At 38.9% G+C, this 21,106-nt stretch overlaps 1 protein-coding gene across 2 annotated transcripts; it reads left to right on the forward strand.

Moving 5' to 3' along the window:
• Positions 1-51: 51 nt before the first annotated feature.
• On the forward strand, positions 52-20,902 carry YTHDC1 (YTH domain containing 1). Of its 2 annotated transcripts, XM_026847553.1 has the most exons (17): positions 52-168; positions 4,073-4,174; positions 4,779-5,107; positions 5,240-5,594; positions 6,825-6,914; positions 7,416-7,469; positions 8,069-8,163; positions 10,052-10,160; positions 10,264-10,381; positions 11,417-11,501; positions 13,434-13,600; positions 16,135-16,217; positions 17,629-17,665; positions 17,758-17,797; positions 17,902-17,964; positions 19,552-19,686; positions 20,378-20,902. In XM_026847553.1, the coding sequence occupies exons 1-17, from the start codon at positions 141-143 to the stop codon at positions 20,600-20,602; spliced, it is 2,115 nt and encodes a 704-aa protein (XP_026703354.1). In that variant the 5' UTR covers positions 52-140; the 3' UTR covers positions 20,603-20,902. The 2 variants fall into 2 exon arrangements, with proteins under 2 accessions (XP_026703354.1, XP_026703355.1); XM_026847554.1 differs by lacking the exon at positions 7,416-7,469.
• The last annotated feature ends 204 nt before the right edge of the window (positions 20,903-21,106 follow it).

Raw genomic sequence — 21,106 nt, forward strand, 5'->3', positions numbered from 1 at the left:
CCGCCCCGCCCCCTCCCTCCGCGCACGCGCCGCCCTGTAACGCGCGGAGCGTAAACAAAGCGGTGCATTCTGGGAAGAGGGAATCGTTACGTGCAGGAAGAGGGAGTCTCCATCTTAGGCGCTCGAAGCGTCGCGGCGGCATGGCGGCTGATAGCCGGGAGGAAAAAGGTACTGGGGTGGGGGCAGTGGTTAGGCTCTGGGGAGGGGGGATGGCCCAGGTAGGCCCCTCCCGCCTAAGCCATTCCTCTCCCCCCTCCCAGCCCGCCTCCTCTGCCTGAGGCCTGCTTGGATGCTGGTGCTGGGCCTTCACTCTGGGAGACGTCTGTGAGGAGAGCGGAGGGGCTCGCCGGTGGGGCCGGGAGGTCCTCTTCGAGAACGATTTTCGTAGTCTTTAGACGTGGCGTGTGGGGAAGTGCTCCCTGTTGTGTGCTGGGGTGCTGGAGGCGATAGGGCCATCGTGCCGTAACGTGATGCCCTGGCGGCAGCGGGCCTGGGGCAAGGTGACTTGGACAGTGGAAATTAGAAGTAAGTTTGTAGGCCATCAGTTTAACGTTTTTAGCAGTGAATTACTGCTGCTTCTTGCAGAAAGTATTTGCTTTTCTTTAATTCTGTTTGCATCCCTAGCCGTATTTTTACAGGATTTTCTGCTGAGGGACGTAGTTACTTTAGCAATCAGAAGCTGACGTTTGAATGCAATTCTTGTGGTGTTTGCTCGGCTTTTTGCAGTCAGTTATGCTTTCTGGGCACTGTGGGTAAATAAGTTTGAATTAAAGGAATTAAACGTTTGCGGGGTAACGTATATTCACAGGTCTTACAACTGCTTGTCAGTGTACATGGAAGCTGAAGTGATCCGCATGTTGCCTATAAGGTTATATGAGTTAGTCCTTGCAAAATAGCCTATCTAAGAATTAGAAACAAAGTTTAGATGGAGAAGATTGCTGTTATCTGCACTAACCACCAAAAAGCAAAGTTATAAAAAAGGTAAAGGGTCACTGTGGTGTTGTGGTTTAGTTTAGATTGTTTTGGATTTCTATGGAATACTTTTCATGAAAAGTTTTTGCAGGATAAAATGTCTTTTACAGAGTGGTGGAAGTTTGTTGTCTCTAATATTTATTGTGAAACTAGATCACATGGAGAAGTCCCACTGGATTTTTAAAAAACTGATAAGTAAAATTATTTCAGGTGTTTGATTCTTAACGTTGTTATTGTAAGACTGGTGGGATGGGATACGATCAGGTTGTGTTGAAACAGAGGTGATGTGCCACCATGGATAAACAGTGAAATTGGAATGTTTACTATTGTCATCTATAAATTTCTACTTGTATATTCATTTATCCGGATGGGCTTGAATTTTTTTATTCTTTGGGGGTGGGGGTGTTGTTTAAATTACTAGCAGTGGTCAAGTCATGAGTAGCAGACAAGAAATGTTTCTCTATTTCTTATTTTAATTTGCTTTTAGTTTTCTGTCCTATGAAAGGGATGATTCTGACCGATGCACATTGGTTTGTAACTGAACTTATTTCTACTGTAAATGCAACGTTATTTTTATGTTCCTTTTGGAAGAGAATTGCTATTTCACTGCTTTAAAAAAGTGGAAATAAGTCTTGCATACCCTTTTAGTTTGAAATTGCCTGGTCTTACCTCCTTTGCTTGCCAAATCAGATTTTTGCTTGGACCCTTCCCTGAATAGATTTAACAGCTACAGCCAGCAGAGGAAAAATGACCTCCCCAGGTTACTTCCCTGCTGTTTCAGTTGAGTTAAATTTATTCGTGGTAGGATCCAACACACACGCCTTGAATCAATGAAAGATGAGTTGCAGGAGACCCCAGTTGGGAGTGTCTGTAATGAAAAAGACTTATTTGGACCTTCCTCCTTCAGCAGTGATGAACTGTAAGAAATCTGGCCTCTACCGGTTTTTCTGTGTATCTTTTTGTGCTTCTTGATGCTTATCTTGATCCGGGAGATAATTCAGCTTACCAGGTTGAACACTAAGTGACAGTTCAGTGGGTGGAGTCATCTTGTGGAAGTCAGTCGGTCAAGTGAGAGATGGGAACTGTGTATTCAGATTGCCCTTTTTGCATCACCAGACTACTAAATAAATCTGGAAATTTATTTTTAAATAAATCCAATAGATGTATCTACAGAAAGGGGTGTGAGGGGAACTCATCCTGCTCGTGTCTTTCCCGTACTTGTTTAAGGTTCCAACTATACATCAGGCCCACTTAAACTGGAAGGGATTCATCAAACAGTATGTGTCAGACTTGCTTATTCCATTAAATTTTCCTTATTTTCTCTTTTGTTTCTGAACCAGCTGATAGATGGGTCTTTAAGCACATCTAAATGCTACTGCAGTAGCTAGGTGAAAGTTAGTTTACTCAAGTATGCTGTTGCCTCACCAGAAGGGGAGCAAAACTAAGGTTCAATACATGTAATCTGAGATGAGTGATATATTTAATATTCTAATCCTAGTGCGCATCTTTTTTGTTAGTCTCCAGTAAAAAAATCTCGTTCTTTGAACTTGCCTGGTCTTCCATGGGGAAGCATAATGCAAGCCAGGAAATTGCGGCCTGCGTTTAGCAGTTGAACAGCCATGAATCTGACTTCTGTATCTTATTGGTAACAGCAAGAATATTTGCTGTGCATATATAGGTATCTACATACACAAAGGGAGGTACCCAAGAGAATTATGGTGTAGCTTCATGTTATATTTAAATGCCCTCTAACTGTAAACTGCCAGGGAAAGGCTTGTTCCACCTCTCTACTGCTTCCTTTTGCATCAGCTACAGCAGTTGTTCAGTTCAGTCTATATTTTTCCCTACCACAGAAAATGTGGAGAAATGCCAGCAGGAAAGCTAGCACACATGCTGGCTTCGGATTCAGTAGTATATACTAGAGATACAATTATAGTACTACCTTTTTTTTCTCGTACAGATTGTGCCTTTCATTAATAACAAGCTGTAAAACTTCTATTGTGGCACAGCTCAAGATTTTGAGGTAGATAGACAAGTTGCCAAACTCTGGAGAATTTCGTTTGCTGGCTTACCCTGATCTTGTCCAGTACAGGAGTTCTTACCTGCTGCTTTATTATGTTGTACAATGTGTCTTCTATAGATACTGTTAACTAGCTGAATCCTTGGAGTTTGCTCTGCTTTCCTATTCTTGAACACAGAAAGTAGAGTCAGTCGTAGCAATATAAAGTGAAAAGAGCTAAGAATTTCAGAGTTTAGGAGAAGTATGAGATTCCAAAATTAATATATTTTCTATTATTTTTCCCTTTGCATGCTTGGTCTTACTTCACTCTTTTTATTGCTTGAAATGTAGATCTACTGCCTTTAAGCTGGTGAATCCTTTGCAAGCAAAGTGAAACAGTCAGAAACAGTGACAAATTTTAAAAGTTGTGTGACCAAGTGTGGTCATTTACTGCTTCTAGCATGAATTTCCTTAAACTTTTACCCTTTCACCAACGTGAATTAGTTGTAGTTTTTTTCAGAACAGCTCAGAATGAATTATGCAGCAAATAAGTACTACTTTTCCCTTCTTCAGTGGGGTGACCTAGCTCACGCTCTTGCTAACTTTCCCTGTTGCATTTTTTTTCTACTTGTAAGTGAACCACAAAACTCACCCTTCTAATGCAGCGATGACAAGAAAAATAATGGAGTAGGAATGGAGGTATTTTAAGGTGCAAGATCTTTAGGATTTTGAGATGAGAGGTCACTCCTCTTTGCTTATGGCACTCCGAGTATCTCCTAGTCTCCTTTATCTCAAATATTGTACAGGCTTTTTCATTAATCTTTCATTTGTAGGTCAGCTTTTCTGCAAAGCTTGTATGACATGAGGAGCCAACTTGGACCTTATTCAGAGGCCTAAATGCATCCTGTGACGTATTTTAATTCTTTAATGCGCTTTGTTAGATCCTTACAACTGAAATTGTGGAAATAAATCAAGAGGATGTTAATTGTTGCCTTGTGGCAGATCTGTAACCCTAAAGCAAATGTTTGGGCTTGTAAATAGTACTTCTACTGTAGTTTACATATCTGGACTTTTTATAATTATTTTTAACTTTGTTTTTAGATGGTGAACTGAATGTTCTGGATGACATTTTGACTGATGCTCCTGATCAAGATGATGAGTTGTATAACCCTGACAGCGAGCAAGATAAAAGTGAGAAAAAGGGTAGGTGACTTTGGTAGTAGATATCCTGTGGGCATGTAAATGGTAAAAACCAGTTTCTTATTAGGGTTAAAGTCTTTGAAGTAGTGACTCCTATAACCAGATTCAAAGAGTGAAGGAGTTCCAAAAGTCTCTATTTCTTGGACACCTGCTTTTCCACCTGACCTTCCAAGCACACAGTTAACTAGGTTTCCTTTTGTCTCAAAAGCAATTGCTGAGTCTGGCTAGTTGGGAATTCACTTGCTGTTGCATGATGACTGTGAAGTAGAAATGGAGCAAGGGGGTCCCATAAGTCTGGTTCCAGCTCAGTTCCTGATTCGGCTTTAGGTCAATCCCATAAGCATTTAATTTAGCATTCCCATATATAAAATTTAGCAAACGCCTATGAAAGCCTAAAAGATTGCTCTTTTAAAGTAAAATGTATGTTTTAGAACAGGAGCTGTTGCTAACGAGTAGTTTTGAGTGTTGTTGGAAAGCCTGCAAGTGGAAGATGCTACCTATGACTGCCACAGGGAAATTAACCAAAGTAGAGAAACTAGGAACCTCTGCACAGCTTTTGGATTGATACACAGAATAACATTGAACTTGGTATCTCTTTCTATTTAAGGATCAAAAAGAAAAACTGACAGGATGGAAAACGCTGAAAACAAGAGACAGAAACCTTCTGTGCATTCATCAAGGCAGATGATGCCAAAGCCTCCTAGTTCATCAGTTAGCAATAACAAGAGAATAGTGAGTACGAAAGGAAAACCAGTATCAGAATACAAGAATGAGGAGTACCAGAGGTCCGATAGAAACAAGCGCCCAGATGGTGATCGAAAGACGCGCATGTCAAGCAGTTCCAGGGAACCTTATAAAGGACAACCAGACAAAACTTGCATGAGGAAGAGGGATATTGACAGAAGGGCGAAGTCTTCTACACCAGATGGTTCAGAGGTATTAAATATTCTTGCTGCCTTATAAATAGAGCAATTATATGAGACTTTTATAAGGCACATTCTCTTAGGACTGTGTGTGCATCCTGACAGTGTTATATGACCGCTGATTCACTTTTTCTTTAAACATCAGAGAATCAGGCATGATGTGGATAGAAGACCAAGCAGATCCAGCCACTCTTCTAAAGAAGAGGTGAACTCTGAGGAATATTGTTCAGATCACGAGACTGGCAGTAGTGGTTCCTCTGAACAAGGCAATACAGAGAACGAGGAGGAAGGAATGGAAGAAGAGGAAGATGATGAAGGGGAGGAGGATGAAGAGGTGGAAGAGGATGGGGAGGAGGATGAAGAAGAATATGAACAGGATGAACGAGATCAGAAGGAAGGAAATGACTATGACACACGAAGTGAAGCCAGCGATTCTGATTCTGAATCTGCCTCTTTCACAGATGGATCAGTCAGATCTGGATCTGGTTCAGATGCATCAGGTAGGTAACACAAAATGCCTTGCTATTGAAAGCTCGGGTGCTTTTAAAAATAACCACTTCCTGACTATGTCAAAAGTAAGCCTTAGTAGCACAAGTCAGTAAGATATTAATTATAAAATATAGGCCAAAAAAAGGAAAAAAAAAATCTACTGAAAAGTGGTATTTCCTTACACCAAAACTTGTGAATATCATCAGTATTACCATGCTGAGGATTAATAGTGTTCTTGATTGCTTTGTCCTTGCTGTTCAATGCTTTGAAATGTCTGAATTAGTATTTTCTTAGGTATCTAATGGCATCCTTTCTCATACGATTAATTTCATGTTGGTGTTGAGCTGTTCTGTATTCATCCTGATGAGTGACCAGGCAGACTGGTGTAGTAGAAACACCATCTCCCGAGGGAAGGATAGTTGAGTCTTAACTAGCGGCTGCCTTTAGCATAGGGAATCTAAACCTAAGTTGAAACTATTAGCTATTAGAGCAAACTTAGAGAAATGCTTTAAGCAGAAACTAGAAACAGATGCTTCACAGTTGTATATTACTGGTCCTTACTTACAGATGTGAAGCATTAATGACGTAAATGCTTTTGAGTTTGACTGTTTAGTTTTGTTTGGGTTTTGGGGTGGGGTTTTTTTGAGAACGTGGCTTGCAATCCTGTTAAGATTCTTGTGTATCTTCCTTGTCTGAAATCTCCATAGGTGGTCATCCTGTTTAATGCCTATTTTGGCTTAGTTCTGCTGTTAGGAATTAGAGAATAGAAAAGTGTAACCTAAAGACAAGCTGTAATAACTGTTCTAAAAAGCTCTATAGTATAACCCTTTTAAGAATGGAAGTAGTTGCCTGTGTGCCACGGTGTTTTCTTTTCGTACTTCCTGCCATTTTGTTGAGCTCCGAGTGAATGAGCCTCTATCACTGTTGCGACACAGTTTGTTCTCTGTGTTGCAAATTGGCTGAAGGCTGGAGAGAAAAGCTAAAACACCTAGAAGATAAATTGTCTCTCAAAACTTTGCAGGAATTACTAGATTTGTGGCATTTGTCTTCCTTTTGTGAATGAAAAGCTTAAGTAATTAGTATTTACTTTGTCCGTGATAGTTCTGGGGCAGCAACCACAATTTTCATGTGCAAGCCAAATGCTAACTTCGCTATTATAGATGTTATTTTCCTGTCTCGGTGCTTTTTATCTCAATTCTACCTGCCACTTGATATTTGTTATGTTTTGGGGTTTTTTTTAGATGAGAAAAAGAAGGAAAGGAAGAGAGCTAGAGGTATCTCTCCGATTGTTTTTGACAGAAGTGGAAGTTCTGCATCAGAATCATATGCAGGTATACTTTCCTTTTATTGCTTGTCATTCTGACTTGCATCAAATCTTAATGTGTAATCTAAAATAAATGTAACTGGCTGTAGAGATTTATGGGATATGTAGCTTTGTATAATTTGGTATTGACTTCTGGCATGTTGTGTGTGGATACCTTTGGGGGGAAGTAGGCTTTCTTGTTACTTTAATGCTATTCTGTTGCTTAAGTGAAATTTTCACTTTTTTTTTTTTAACTTGGAAGATGATGATTCAGTGACTAGTTTTCTGAGTAGGAAATTGTTCAAATACTATTTTAAAAAAACAAACCCAAACCAAACAACCCAAAAACAAAACCAAAAAACCAAAACAAAACACTCGTGCACATTGAATAGTATTTTTTTGTGTGTGTGGGTGCGCGCTAGAAAGCATAATTTGTCATGAATGAAAATTGTATGTGACAAGGCTGTAGAAATTGTATATTATCTCTATTAAGGCTCAATCTGAACAAATGTACTTTGGCTAAACACAGGTTCAGAAAAGAAGCATGAGAAATTATCATCTTCCGTTCGTGCTGTCCAAAAAGGTATCATTTAAATTTGAATTTTTAATGCATGCCCCATAGCAAGCCATCGTCTCTGTTCATTAAATTACCTGTAAGTAGTAATGTTCCGATATAAATCACTTTGAGCGCGTAATTGTTCTGAGCATAACGAGTGAATCTTGATTTTGCACTTGTTTAGAGCAATATGCAAAAAGTTCAGTCACTTTGCTCCTTGCAGAGGTGGCAAAGCAAAAAATAAAGTGCTTACATCTGAAAAGAGGAACATTTCAGCATTCTCTGTTGGGCCACTCATGCTGATACAAATGTTACCCAGTATTTATCCAAAGATTCTTAAGAGAGAAAATAAGTCCTGTATATCGGAACATCACTGAATCATGCTGATATTATTTTTTTTTTCTTTATCTGAATATTATAAGTTTTAGTTTTGATTTGGTTTCCCCTGGCATTTTGTGCTCTACAGCTTATGCTGCAAGTTGGGTGGTTGACTGTGATAATACATAGGTAGGAACTGGGTGGGTTACAGTGTATTTTGAAGGAAGCAACTACCTACACTCAAAACAATGTTTTTGACAACTATAAATATTTACAGTTCAGCTTATTTGACACTTTGTTTTTTTCAGACCAAACAAGTAAACTTAAATACATTCTCCAAGATGCAAGATTCTTTCTCATCAAGAGTAATAACCATGAAAATGTATCACTTGCTAAAGCAAAGGTATGTTGAATTTTTTTCAAACTGATCACTTAGTCTATTTTTAGACACACCCACCTTACTATAGAAAAGCATATAGATAGATACATTCTTATCTCCATCGCTCAGATCTTGAAAGGATGAAAGCTATTGTTCCTTGATTTTTCAAGGGTAGCTATTCTGCTTCCACTGTAACCTGGAAAAGTTTCTAGACCATCAGTCATTTATCTTGATAAGAGTAGGTTAAAAAGGGGCTTCAAGGTCTGTTTGATAATGTCCTAAGTCAGACTCTATTGGGAATGCTGTGATGGTATTTTCTCCCTTTCATCAGTACCTGTGTTCATATCGCTGTACTGTGAGGAGGTTCAGGTTATTTTGGCTTTCATCCAATGCTATAACAGTAATTTTTTTCAGTTGATTCAGGGATGTAAAGCCATATTGCAGAAATGTGTGCTTGGCAGTGCTGATGTAAGGGAGTTTTTTGGGAGGGTTTCCAGTGCGCTGGTCTTCAGCTGCTGAGGAATGGCGCTAGGCCACTCTGGTGGTTTTGTATTTGCTTGTGTTATTTGGAACAGCTTGTAGAGAAAATAGATGATTTACTGTTATACAATATACACAAAGTAGGTGATTATATTAATGAATGCTTTCTAAAATAGAATAGCTTTAAAACGATTAAATGAATCTTAAAATTCCGGGATAGGTTTGCCCCCGCCTTCCCCCTCCACTTTGGGTCTAATCTGTGCAGTGCACACCATTCTGACTGGTGTTTGCTTCAGCTCTCTAGAGGAGTGTATGCTTTCTGTGCCTCATCCACCCTTGGGGCTGCAACAGCATCCTTGTTCCTGAATTTCTTGGAGTGGTTGCTTTGTCTCTCTGTGTACAGGCATCAGTGCTTTGCCACTTCACTTTCATGGAACTGGCTTTTGTGATTCCAGTGTAGTAAGTTGTTCTAGTTCACAGAAGGGTTTCACAAACAGCCTAAAGCAATATACATCTGACTGAAAGCTTGTAAAAAAAACCCAAATACTTCTCTGGTGACTAATGAATTGTCAGTCAGGCAAACACTAAGCTGAACACAGAGTAGGACATGAGAACATATCTAGAATAAAAAAGGAAGGGATGTTTTCTTTGATAGATCCTAGATCATATTCTGAAGTCTGAACATATTAAACCAGAATAAGCTTTTCCTCTGAGTTTTCCTAGAATGGACTGGGGAGTTAAACTTAAAATGAAAAGTTATGCTGCAGACTGGTATTCTATAGCTCAGCTCAGTTTGGTACCTTAAAACAAATAGGGTTTTATTGTGCATGGCTATGCAATGGCTGTTGAAAGGGAAAAGGTAGGAATTAGTAAGTGGGGATGTGAGAGGCTGGGATGTTTTAAGCTGTCTTGCCAATTTAAAATGTTGGTCTGGTGTCTTTCATGTTTCTGGCCTTTCATTAAAAGAGTTTTAAAGTCTGCAAACTGTCCTGAACAAGTCTGTCAAACTAAGAAGGCTACTGAAGTCCACCTGCCCACCTTTCAGTATATATGCTGCCGGTTTTTCGTAATTTGTTTGTACTATATAATACATGACTCCTAAAGTCATACATTAAAAATACTAAATGCAAAGGTTTTCATGTATCTGTCCATCATTGTAATTATAAATGAAGCCTTATAGATGGACTAAATGCATCTGCAGTGATCAAAAAAGATTGAAAGGCCAGTGTTTTAAAAGTTTTATCATAGGGCAGGCTAAAAGTATTTTCTGAAGGAAGTGAATTTAGCAATACTGTTCTCTTCCCATTATCTTCTGTCCCAGAACGCTAGTCTAGTCTTGTTTTCCTGATCTGTACTATATACTTCTGCTAACTCAATCACTTGAGATGAACTCTTATATTTTGGTGGTGGGGTGGGGGTTGTTTTGTTTCAGGGAGTATGGTCGACACTTCCAGTGAATGAAAAGAAGCTTAATGCTGCATTTAGATCAGCGAGGAGTGTTATTTTGATATTTTCTGTAAGAGAGAGTGGCAAATTCCAAGGTAAGGAAAGTGAGCTATTACCAAGGTAAGTAAGTGAAAGTGAGTTTTATGTGCAGTAGTTTTTCTGTTGTGCCTTTGTTACAATTAATGTGAAATCCTTTAGGATTTGCAAGACTGTCTTCAGAGTCCCATCATGGAGGATCACCTATACACTGGGTGCTACCTGCAGGAATGAATGCAAAAATGTTGGGAGGTGTCTTTAAAATTGACTGGATTTGCAGGTAAATAATGGTTCATTTATGTTGCTGTTTAGTTACAAGACATTAAAATACCATTTCTGTGCATTGCTCACTCAAGTGTTGACAGCATCCTTTTGAAAATTCAATTCAATCGGAGATCTGTTTGCCAATTTCCCCACATCAATGCCTCCGTGTTACTGAGGATTCGGGTCTGTTCCTGTCTTAATTTTTTTTCAATGTAGAGAGTTAATGTAGAGAATGAATTAATTTAGAGCTTTTTAAAACTTGATTGTGTTTCTTCACTGATCTCTTGCACTGATACCAGAAAACTGTATTCTCAAAAACTGCTCACTTGAATAGGCAGCTGTGGATAAGAGAGGAAAAAATCCTGTATTCATCTGATGTCTTGGCATCTGGCTGAAAAAAGAAAATGTGACTGCTCTAAAATAACATATGAAATAGTTCAGATATTTTGCATAACATACAGGTTGTGAGCAGTATCTTCACTGATTTAACTGAGTATGTCTTAGAGAAGAGGTTTCAAATCTCTCTTAAGAAAAAGATCTATATCAATCCTGTGAAATATATTTCATGGTTGTACAAGCACTTTGGGCTGCCAAAAAGACTAAATACAGGGAAGGTAAGACTTTGAATTAGAGAAAAATCTAGGTCAGAAAGGTGTTCTGGAAGTTACTCCCACCTGCAGCTCAAAGTGGTTCATAGTTAGGTCAGATGCTCAGGGATTTATTTCAGTAGGTACCATGAGCTACCACCTCACGTAGAGACTGGTCAGCATATTCAGATGGTGAGATAATAAGCAAGCATGATCTTGATATTTTACAAAGACTAAAAAAATATCTTTAATAAGATAGACTTATCATAGCATGGACTATACAAGTTAATATTGGAATAGGTCAAAGTGAAATCTTCAGTTACTAATACGTTCATTCAGAGACCTGACAGTGCAAAGGGTAACAGGATTATTTTGTATGTAATGGCCTGCTTTATGCGTTTTAAATTTAAAAAAAAAAAAAAAAATGGAAGCAAAACTATAAATGATGCCACTTGCATATTTAGGCGTGAATTGCCGTTCACTAAGTCTGCTCACCTGACCAATCCTTGGAATGAACATAAGCCAGTAAAGATTGGACGCGATGGACAGGTTTGTTAATTTATTTTTTTTTCTATAACCCACATCTTCTAGTGCTTGCTTTCAGCTTTATATGTACAGAAGGTTTGGAATCTTTTTAGCTCACTTGTTACTTGCCATAGAGTACTGTGACAAAGGCACTCAGCTTATTTCTGATGTTGCCAAAGAAGAAAATGGAAAACAATACAGTAACAATTCTGTTGTCATCTTTGTGATTAAACAGTGTTTGATGCTTCAAAACTATGTGATATTTTGGATTTGAAATGTAACGTGCCTTGCATTGTATGGTGTGCAGCCTTAAGTAGCATCAGTTTTTTAGAACAAGTTCTGGTGTTTTCAGCTGTGTTCTGTGTTGCTTTATATATATATATATATATACATACACACACATATACACATACACACACACACTGTATTGCTTAGAGCACAGACTCTACCATTATAAAGTATATGCTAAGGAAAGTTTAAGTGGGGTGGCTCTTTGTCTTGTCAGACATAGCAGGGTACCGGTATGTTGCTGCTGCCATCAAGTAACCCATCCTTGACTAAAATAATGGGTTCTGCTTTCTTAAGGCAAGATGGGAGTTACATAATCCCCATACTTTATGGAAGAATGGAGACGGTGCATTATTTTGCACACAGGCCATTCACTTTTGGAAACAGAAGTAAAACAATATTTTTGGTCTTGTTTTCAATTTAGTGTGAACTTTTTTTTAAAAAAAAAAGGTATTTCAGTTAGCTTTTGTTTCTGTTATATGGTCAGGGAAATAAATTTTTTAATGTTTTGTCCACTTCACTACAGAGTTGCAATCCAGATGTGAGTTTCATCTTTTTTCATAAAATTGCTGTACTGTTAAGTACTGGGCAAGCGTTGTTTGATGCTTGCTCTCCCTGCTTTTCAACTCAGGTTATTTCCTGAAGGGGTTGTCATTTATCCATATAAATTTTGTGTAACCCTGAATGGATCTGAGGATGTACACTGAGCTGCTTGCATTTACGACATCCTTTGTAAAAGGTGTTCTGCTGCCCTGCTAGTCACCAGGTTGAAGAAGCACTTTTTTGGATTGTTTTGTACATGGCTCCTGCTAGCTTCACTGATGGCCTGGGTTCTTGTACCGGAAGAGGGAGTCAACAAGTTGATCTCTGTCTCTCTCTCCTCCAGACAACTCATGTTGGATGCTCCCATTGTATCCGTCTTGTCCCCTGTACCCCATATATTCCTCTTTTATTCTAGGCTGGAGAGACTCGACCTGCTCAGTCGTTGCATGTAGAAATTGTTGCACTCATTCATTTATCCTTGGTGCCCAGCTTTTAAGCTTTTCATTTCTACTGTCCCCCTATTTTTTGAGATGCAGGGGTCAGAACTGCACCCAGTATTTTGGATGTAGGTGGAACATGGACTTTCAGTGTGGTATAATGACTTTCTCATCCTGTGTTCCTTTCCTGATAATCCTGAACACACAATTTGCTTGTTTTGACTGCTGTCAAGCATTGAGCTGGTATTTTCATGGACCTGTCTTCATACACTGAAGAACTCCCTTTTGAGTGGTAATAGTCAACATCATCAGGCCATGGCTTTATATGTGAAGCTGGGATGGATTTTTTTTCCTACCTGTGTCGCTTTTCTCTCTGTAATAGGTGATCATTTTCTTTGTGATGAAAAACAGTCCTCTGATTTTGTAGCAAAACACTGATGTGGCCTGTATGTATCATGGGAAGATATTGGTTGCCCCAAGTGTTGGACTATTTTATGAAAATTCTAAGTAGTGCCTAAAGAGTGAAAGGTAATGTAAGTGAATTTTGCTCTGTCTCTAGTGATACTGAAATCTCTTCAAAGTGTCGGGGTTTTTTTTTTTGGTTTTTTAATGTATGTTGTCGATGTATTTGGGGAGAGTTACATTTCTTCAGTTTATAAACCACTACTGAACTTCTAACTAATTCTAGGAAATTGAGCCGGAATGTGGAACCCAACTTTGTCTTCTCTTCCCTCCCGATGAAAGTATTGACTTGTATCAAGTCATTCATAAAATGAGGCACAAGAGAAGAATGCATTCACAACCCCGATCAAGAGGACGCCCATCCCGTCGAGACCCCGTTCGGGACGTGGGAAGGTTAGAAACGTTCTTTGGACTGATAATAAGCACATGTATCAGAATAACGTGATGGAGGAATATGATTCGTCAAAGCTTTCCCTGCGATAAAGAAGAGAGAAAATCCTCAAATCAAGCTGCATGGACAAGTTTGTGGCTTCATTGAGGATTTCACATGGTTCCCCGGTCTGTCATTTTTCAAGAGGAAAATGGGGATCTTTGCTTTTGCAGAAAAAAGCTCTTAAAGTGCTGTCTAGTTTAGACTAGATTATTTATTGAGCTAATGCAACGTGTAATGCTAGCTGTAGGTAAGCTTGGCTTGATTATGAGCAGGCTAGATGGAGAGGAGAAAATATTTATATGCCAAAAATGTGTTAATATCTTGTAAAAGCCTTTTCTTTCAGGTGTGTCTCTGGATAAGCCTTATCAAATATGGGACTTTTATAAGGATCACTTAGAATTTTGCAGAAGATGCCGCCTCATTTTGAGGATAAAATATTTAAGTTATTTGATATTCAAGAGGAGCATTATTGGGACTGTTTCAAATTGTGTCACCGTGATGTGTTAACCCCATTGCCAAATATTCTCTAACATGTAACCACTGAATTCACACATCTTGCTGAGCTTCTGAAAACAGTAGGTTCTTTCCAAAAGGGATCAAGTGGCCCTTGGAGACCCGGCAACAAACCAAAAAGAATGGCTGTTGCTGTGTCTGTATATACAACCTTTCCAGATGCTGGCAGTACCTGTGGACTTAAAGTATTTTTAGAGGATCGACATGGTTATTGATCACTGCTATATGAACTTAACATCATTTTCCAGAAAAAAAGGGGGGATAACTTGTTACAGAATTGGAGAAGTCTTTGCAAAGAACTGATATTAGCCCTTCTGCCAAACACCTTTTCCCCGTGTAGCCACTTTGCATACAGACTGATGTATGGTTTGGGCTGAAACCTATGGTTAAGTTTCCTTTTTGTGGAAACATCCTGTGGTAGGTACAGATACCCAACAAGAGTCCCCATTTCCTTGAGCTTAAAAAAAGGACATTGTAACAAGTAGGTAGGAGGAAACCTGGCAGCGCCCCCCCATTTTTGGCTTTAAAGGACTGAACACCAAGATGGCTTTTGAAGTAAAGCTAAGAGATTTCCAGTGCAATAAAGTATATACAAGTGAAGGTTTTGCAATGGACTGCAAACTATACATATAACACCACCACACCTTCTCAAGCCTGCCAGGGCCTCCATTTATGTATGTGGCTTACAGCTTAAAGTCAGTAGTTGGACTACTATATGAACTGTTTCTATCATATATTATACCGGTCGTAAATGCACTCTCAAAACTACAAGAAAGCGGTATGTTTATTCTTTACACCAGCTTTTATTTTCCTTGATCTGATTTTGCTGTAGATGCAACTGCTTTGGTTTTTGGGCTTTTTGCTCATAGTAAAGAATCTTCTTTCATTTTAAAAAACTTAGTAACTGGGTATAGTGGGCTTTAAAGACTGAAGTTGGGAAGGGGGAGGAGAAATTACTCTATAAAACTAAAAGCTACATGAGCTTCTTACTCGGTGAGCAAGTTGCACAGTAATTAAGTGATTTAAGAAAGTGTTAATTTCTTGTCATAAGAATTTATATTGCTGGGGTGGGGGGAAGGGAATGGATTTGTAGCTGCTTTGTGCTTAGAAACACTGTTATGTTAGTGTTGGGAGCCTCCCATTAATGTTTATGTACCTTGGTGGAGCAAAATTAGAAGTCAGATTTCTGTTCTTTATTAACATAACAGCAAGTGGAATGTAACTGTTTTATACTCAAACTTCCTCCCCAAGAGCGAAGTTCTTTAAAAAAAAAAAAAATCTCTTCCATAAAAGAGCTGTTTGTATAGATAGGAGCCCCAGTTATTTTAATTATTAGAAAGCTTAAGCATTTTTAAACTTTCTGTGAAAGGCACAGATGCATTGCTGATAAAATTGCTTAGAAGAGAAATTGCTAGAAATAATATCACTGGCCTACCCAGTTAGAAGAGCTACAGTGAAAGAAGCAATTTCACAGAGGATGCAGAGTTTTATTTATAAATGTTAAGGAACTAGACCTTTTATAGAATTCTTTACCCTATAGCGATCAAATACAGCAATGTCCATGCCTCTGACTGTAATGATGTATTTTGCCATCTATTTTCACTGTATTTAGTTCTGTAAATTCTTTTGTTAACTAATAGGTTGTTTCAAACTGTAATTTGGAAAGTGCAATGTTAAAGCCTGAGTTCATTTCAGACAAATTTGTTACCCTTTGTTTGCTATGAAGGTACAGTTGGGTAGAGTTCCTCCCTTAGCTACCAAAGCTCCTGTAGCCAGAAAGTTAACAGTGGAGGGTATTTAATCAAACTGTTATTCCTGATTATTTGAGTTGAAATTTAAAGCTGTAAAACATTTTGAAGCAGATGAAATTCAGAATTTTTGAATTGAGATCCTAGGCAGCTCAAGCTATTCCTGCGAGGTATTCTGCTGTGACGAATGCTCCAAGCAACCTTGTTTAATCTTTGATATCTAATTTGTGTAGGCGTCGACCAGAAGATTATGATATTCATAACAGCAGAAAGAAACCAAGGATTGACTATCCCCCTGAGTTTCACCAAAGACCAGGTTAATATCTTACTGTGAAGATTTGTGTGCACCAATTCACAAGTGTTATCTCTTTTAGTATATCCTTATTAATTCAAAGGTAAAATATTGAAATGACTGGGATATAAAAATGGGACTTGTTCTGAGTGCTGCCTGCTGGTTTAACCCACCTCTCGCAGAAGTCAGTGACGCTGTTTCACTGGTTTGAGAGAGCAAGCTGAGTTAATCTAGTCTTGAGTCCTTTTAAGAGCCTCAGAATTGCGTACACTGTCGTGAAGGATCCTCTCAAGCACTTTGTTAATACGGGCACAAGAATTGGTTTGACCCACTTGTCAGTGCACTAATCATCAAATTAAAATGTTTATCAGAAATTTCCAACTGGGAAACTCAGCTGAGATTGCTTGACTAGCAGCCTGTGATTAGCGGAGAGAGTTTTTTTACAAGCTTGACGTGAGGAAGGGAGGGGGAAGTTTGACTGCATTTTACAGGAGGGTCTAATGATGAGTTTGAGAAAGGAATTTTGTTGTTCTCCAGAAAGAAATGTTTGCTGCAGTAATGCAGCAACACCACTGGTAATATCGCAGACTTTTTTTTTTTTTTTTCCAGAAAGCAATTGAGAAATTCTTGCATTTAATTTACTGAATCTTGTTTCGCTGCTCTTAGAAATACTTATTCCATTGTTTCAGTAGTAGACTTCTAAATCTTTCTTAAAAACCTGTTAATTGTCCAGCTTGACTGCAAAGCCCATGTTCTTTAATGCATAAAGGGTGTTGTTGCTGCTCCTTGGCTTTCTAAGACCATTGTTTAGAGTATGGAACAAAATTCTTTAAAATAATGGAGCTTATTTTATTAGCATAAGCATGCCTGGTGTTCTGCACCATTTTACTGAGCTCTCTGAAGTTTACTTCCTGTGATTTACTGAAGCTGTAAGAACTCTTTGCCTGGTGGGGCTTTTCCAGATGTTTTTTGGTTGTTTTTCATTTTCTGTGTAACACTGTATCCAAAACCAATTAGTAAATCAGCCTTAAGAGTTGCCCACATGAACACATTCTACTGTATACAGTTAGTAAGTAGTAGCAGCCATGTGCTGACTGCCAAGGGACAGTAGTACCCTTCATATTTGTGGGTATTCCCAGTTGATTTAACTAAAATTCAAGTCTTTATTTGCAGATAGCCCCTTGTTTGTACTGTGTGTAAGTTCCTATGGGTATGTTTCTAGCATTTTTTTTTTACCACATTATACTATTTTTCTCTTCTGCCTACAAGAAGTTGTAAGTTTTTGAGAGTTACTTTGAAAGTGAGGGTAATGACAGGTAGACATAACTTCATAGCTCTGCAAAATGAAAGGACAGTTTCTAATTAGTATATTTTTTAAGACTGTTTACTTGAGATGGATGGTAAACTGAATTAATACTGCTTGATGTTCGAACAGGGTATATAAAGGATCCCAGATATCCTGAAGTAGACAGGTAAGGTGTGTTCATGTTACTCATTTTATGCCCTGGTAACTTGTCTGTATGGATAAATTGGATTTAGTTCTACAAATTTTTATTCCCAACAGACGATTTTCAGGAGTTCGACGAGATGTATTTTTAAACGGGGTAAGTTGGTGCATGCAGACTTTGGGGGAACTTTTTATATTCAGCTTTCTGCGCTTCCAAAGAACGCTCATCACAAATGTTAATATTACTGTCTTTCATTTTAGTCCTACAATGATTACGTGAGGGAATTCCACAACATGGGACCGCCACCACCATGGCAAGGAATGGTTTGTGTCTTGTTGAATTCAGTTTTTCTCTGTAGAAAATGGCTTTTTTTGTTCCTCTCTAGAGGAGTTTAGCATATTCGATGTGCATTCAACTCTTCCCTTTTCCTAAAATGTATGTTTGCTGTAACTATGTAAAATTTTCAGGGAAAGAAATTATTATGTCAAGTATTCTGCAATTTACTTAGCTCTCAGCAGTAGTCCCACATTCTAGTAAGCATCAAGAATCTATGGCATCAAGAATCTGCCTTGGTTTGAAACTGAAATCTCTGAGGAAATACCGGAACCCTCCTTTAGCTTACACAGGAGGGTGTGAGGAAACTTTGTATTCCACTAAATATTCATAGTAATTGGCTTTCTCTCAAACAGCAAATGCATCAGAGGTGGACTTGCTGCAGAGGCTCATGGAATGGGCTGGCATGTTCTGGTGTTGTGCAGTGGCTTGCTTTTGGCTATGGCAGTGAAGCATGCAGGAAAATAGCAGAATGTACTGCACACCATAATCAAAATAAGTCTTGCTGTGTTGAGGCCTCCACTGAAATGCACTTTTTTCCCAGTCAGATGAGCATATGTATGAGTGCTCATATCTATGGCTATGTACATGGAAATTCACTGGTTAACTTGTACAGCTATGGTTTTGCCATCATGTCCGGAGGAATAGTCATTATAACTAGTTATTTTGGTTATATTTAGTAGTTCTGGCCCTGAGGGTCCTGATTTTGGATAACTGTAATGAGTCTTTTGACTCTTGTATACTGTGAATTAGCAAAAGGCAGAGCCAGATATGGAGATGCTATTATAGTCTCATTTTTCTTAGCTGAAGCACAACTCTGGTGTCGTAACTGAAGGAAATGAACAAAGTTGTTGGACTGGGAGGAAAATGGTTTTTCAAACACAGCTAAGCCTCCAGAAACTCCATTTTTTTTTTCTTCCCTCTTCCCATTCTGCACGCTGTTCAAGTAATCATCCTAAAATCCAGCACTTCCACCTTCTTCCTTTGTGACAACAATGCAAACAGATGCTTCAGTAATATGGGAAACAAAGGCCTTCCTGATTGAAGAAATTGAAAAGAGCAGCCAAGAGATGTCTTGTTTAAAAAAAACCCAAAAAAACAAAAAACAAAAAAACCCACAAAACCCAACAGACAAACCTGCTAGCCTTTTGTCAAATAATTTGTCTTGCAGAGTAAGTTTGTTCATTTAAAATAGGAATATATTCATAAGGAATGGTACTGAAAAGACTCATTTCTGTAAGAGGTTTGGACAAAATTCACATTCCATATGCATAGATTTAAAAAAGAAAAGCAGAAGTTTTATGTACAATGTCACTTAAAGGCAGATGTGGAAAGAAGGTGGGTTTGGGGAGGGTGTTGGCCAAACTCGTAAAAAAGCAATGGTGGAGTAGTAGTAAAGCATGCTGACATAATGAAGAATAGTCTGCCATTCAGGTAGGAGCTGTAGTCAGATATATTTAGATGTCATGTCTTCCATCTGGGTGAAAGTAACCTCTGTTCTTAATTCCCAGCACTCAGCCTTGTGTTCGTTCCTTTGTTTTGAAATGTTCAACAAACTTCCTGTAACTTTCTTGTAGCCACCGTATCCAGGTATGGAGCAGCCACCACACCACCCTTACTATCAGCACCATGCACCTCCACCTCAAGCTCACCCTCCATACTCAGGACATCATCCTGTACCACATGAAGCAAGATACAGAGACAAACGAGTAGTAAGTGTTCACAGAGACAGGGGGGAATGTGAGTCTGCAGGCCAGGGTGGGAATTTGGGGTACAGATGTAGCCTAACCTGAGATGTGTTGACTTTGATAAACTGTATTTTTAAGACCTGTATTAGTTTTCCTTGGAAAGATCACTTAGACACTGGAAGTCTCTATTCAGTCTTTGAAAAGCCCCTCTCTCTTTCCCAGGTGATGTAGAAGTGCAAAATTCTCAGAATGTACTCTTAACCTGAGGAGTGTGCTTAAAATCGCTTCCAACCGTCTAGCTCTGAGAATTTTCATGCCGAAGCCCAGTTTGATTATGGTTAGAAGTTACAAGTCTGTAACATTGCTTGTGCTCATGCACAACAGATTATCAGCAGAAAAGTTTGTGTTTTGTAACTTCTTACAGGTATGCCAAAAACCAGGGCAGATTGTTAAATCCAGTTAGCTGGCTTTGAAGGCTGTTTAGCTTTCAGGTCCCTTGCTGGTATCTGGCATTTACACCTCAGCTTCTGCACAGTGGAAGCATAGACATGGTGCTGCCCTGAAGATGAAAGAATAAATTTGTACTTATGGATGCTGGACATAAAATTTATTTATTAAACATTGGGCTTTCCCAATAGTTATGGACAATACTATGGATAGGGGAAGGGAGGGGTTTTTAATCTGGGAAAGGAAAACAGCTGTCCTTTCATCACAGCACGACTACGACATGAGAGTAGACGACTTTCTTCGCCGCACACAAGCAGTTGTCAGCGGCCGAAGAAGCAGGCCTCGGGAGAGGGACCGAGAGCGGGAACGGGACCGTCCTAGAGATAATAGAAGAGACAGAGAACGTGACAGAGGCCGTGATCGGGAAAGGGAGAGAGAGAGAATTTGTGACCGGGACAGAGACAGAGGCGAAAGGGGTAGATATCGAAGATAATCTATCTGGAACCAGTGCTCACTTAAAACAAAAAAAAGCTTGTATTTTTTTGTGTGTTTACAAGTAGTACATTTTATTTTCAGCTGTCTACTTAAAGTTCATTGTGTAGAAGGATTTATAAATGACCCTCTATTCCAAGCATGCAGTGAACTATGAACTGGAAAAAACTCAAATCGGCCAAAAATAAAATACGCAAAGCTGACGCTCAACTTCACGTTTCTGTTGGAGAAGAATGGGAAACAACTAAGAATGTAGATACTGATTAATTCTCAATAAGTGTTCATCTACTTAGTGACTTCATTCTAGGTTTCTGAATACTGATGGATAACTGCCATTTTTTTTTTTTTTGCTTTGATGTTTTCTTCCTGTAGTTTCATATGGTTCAGTGGGAGAATGCTGCTATCAAGTATGCAAATATTGAAGTATGATTTGGTTTTTTTGACTGTATGGCAGTGTTGTAGCAGCCTTTTTTTTGTTCCCTGCCCCCACCCCCCTTCCCCTGTT

The sequence above is a fragment of the Athene cunicularia genome, assembly GCF_003259725.1.
Source record: "Athene cunicularia isolate RWA chromosome 4 unlocalized genomic scaffold, athCun1 chr4_part2, whole genome shotgun sequence".
In the NCBI taxonomy this organism is placed as follows: domain Eukaryota; kingdom Metazoa; phylum Chordata; class Aves; order Strigiformes; family Strigidae; genus Athene; species Athene cunicularia.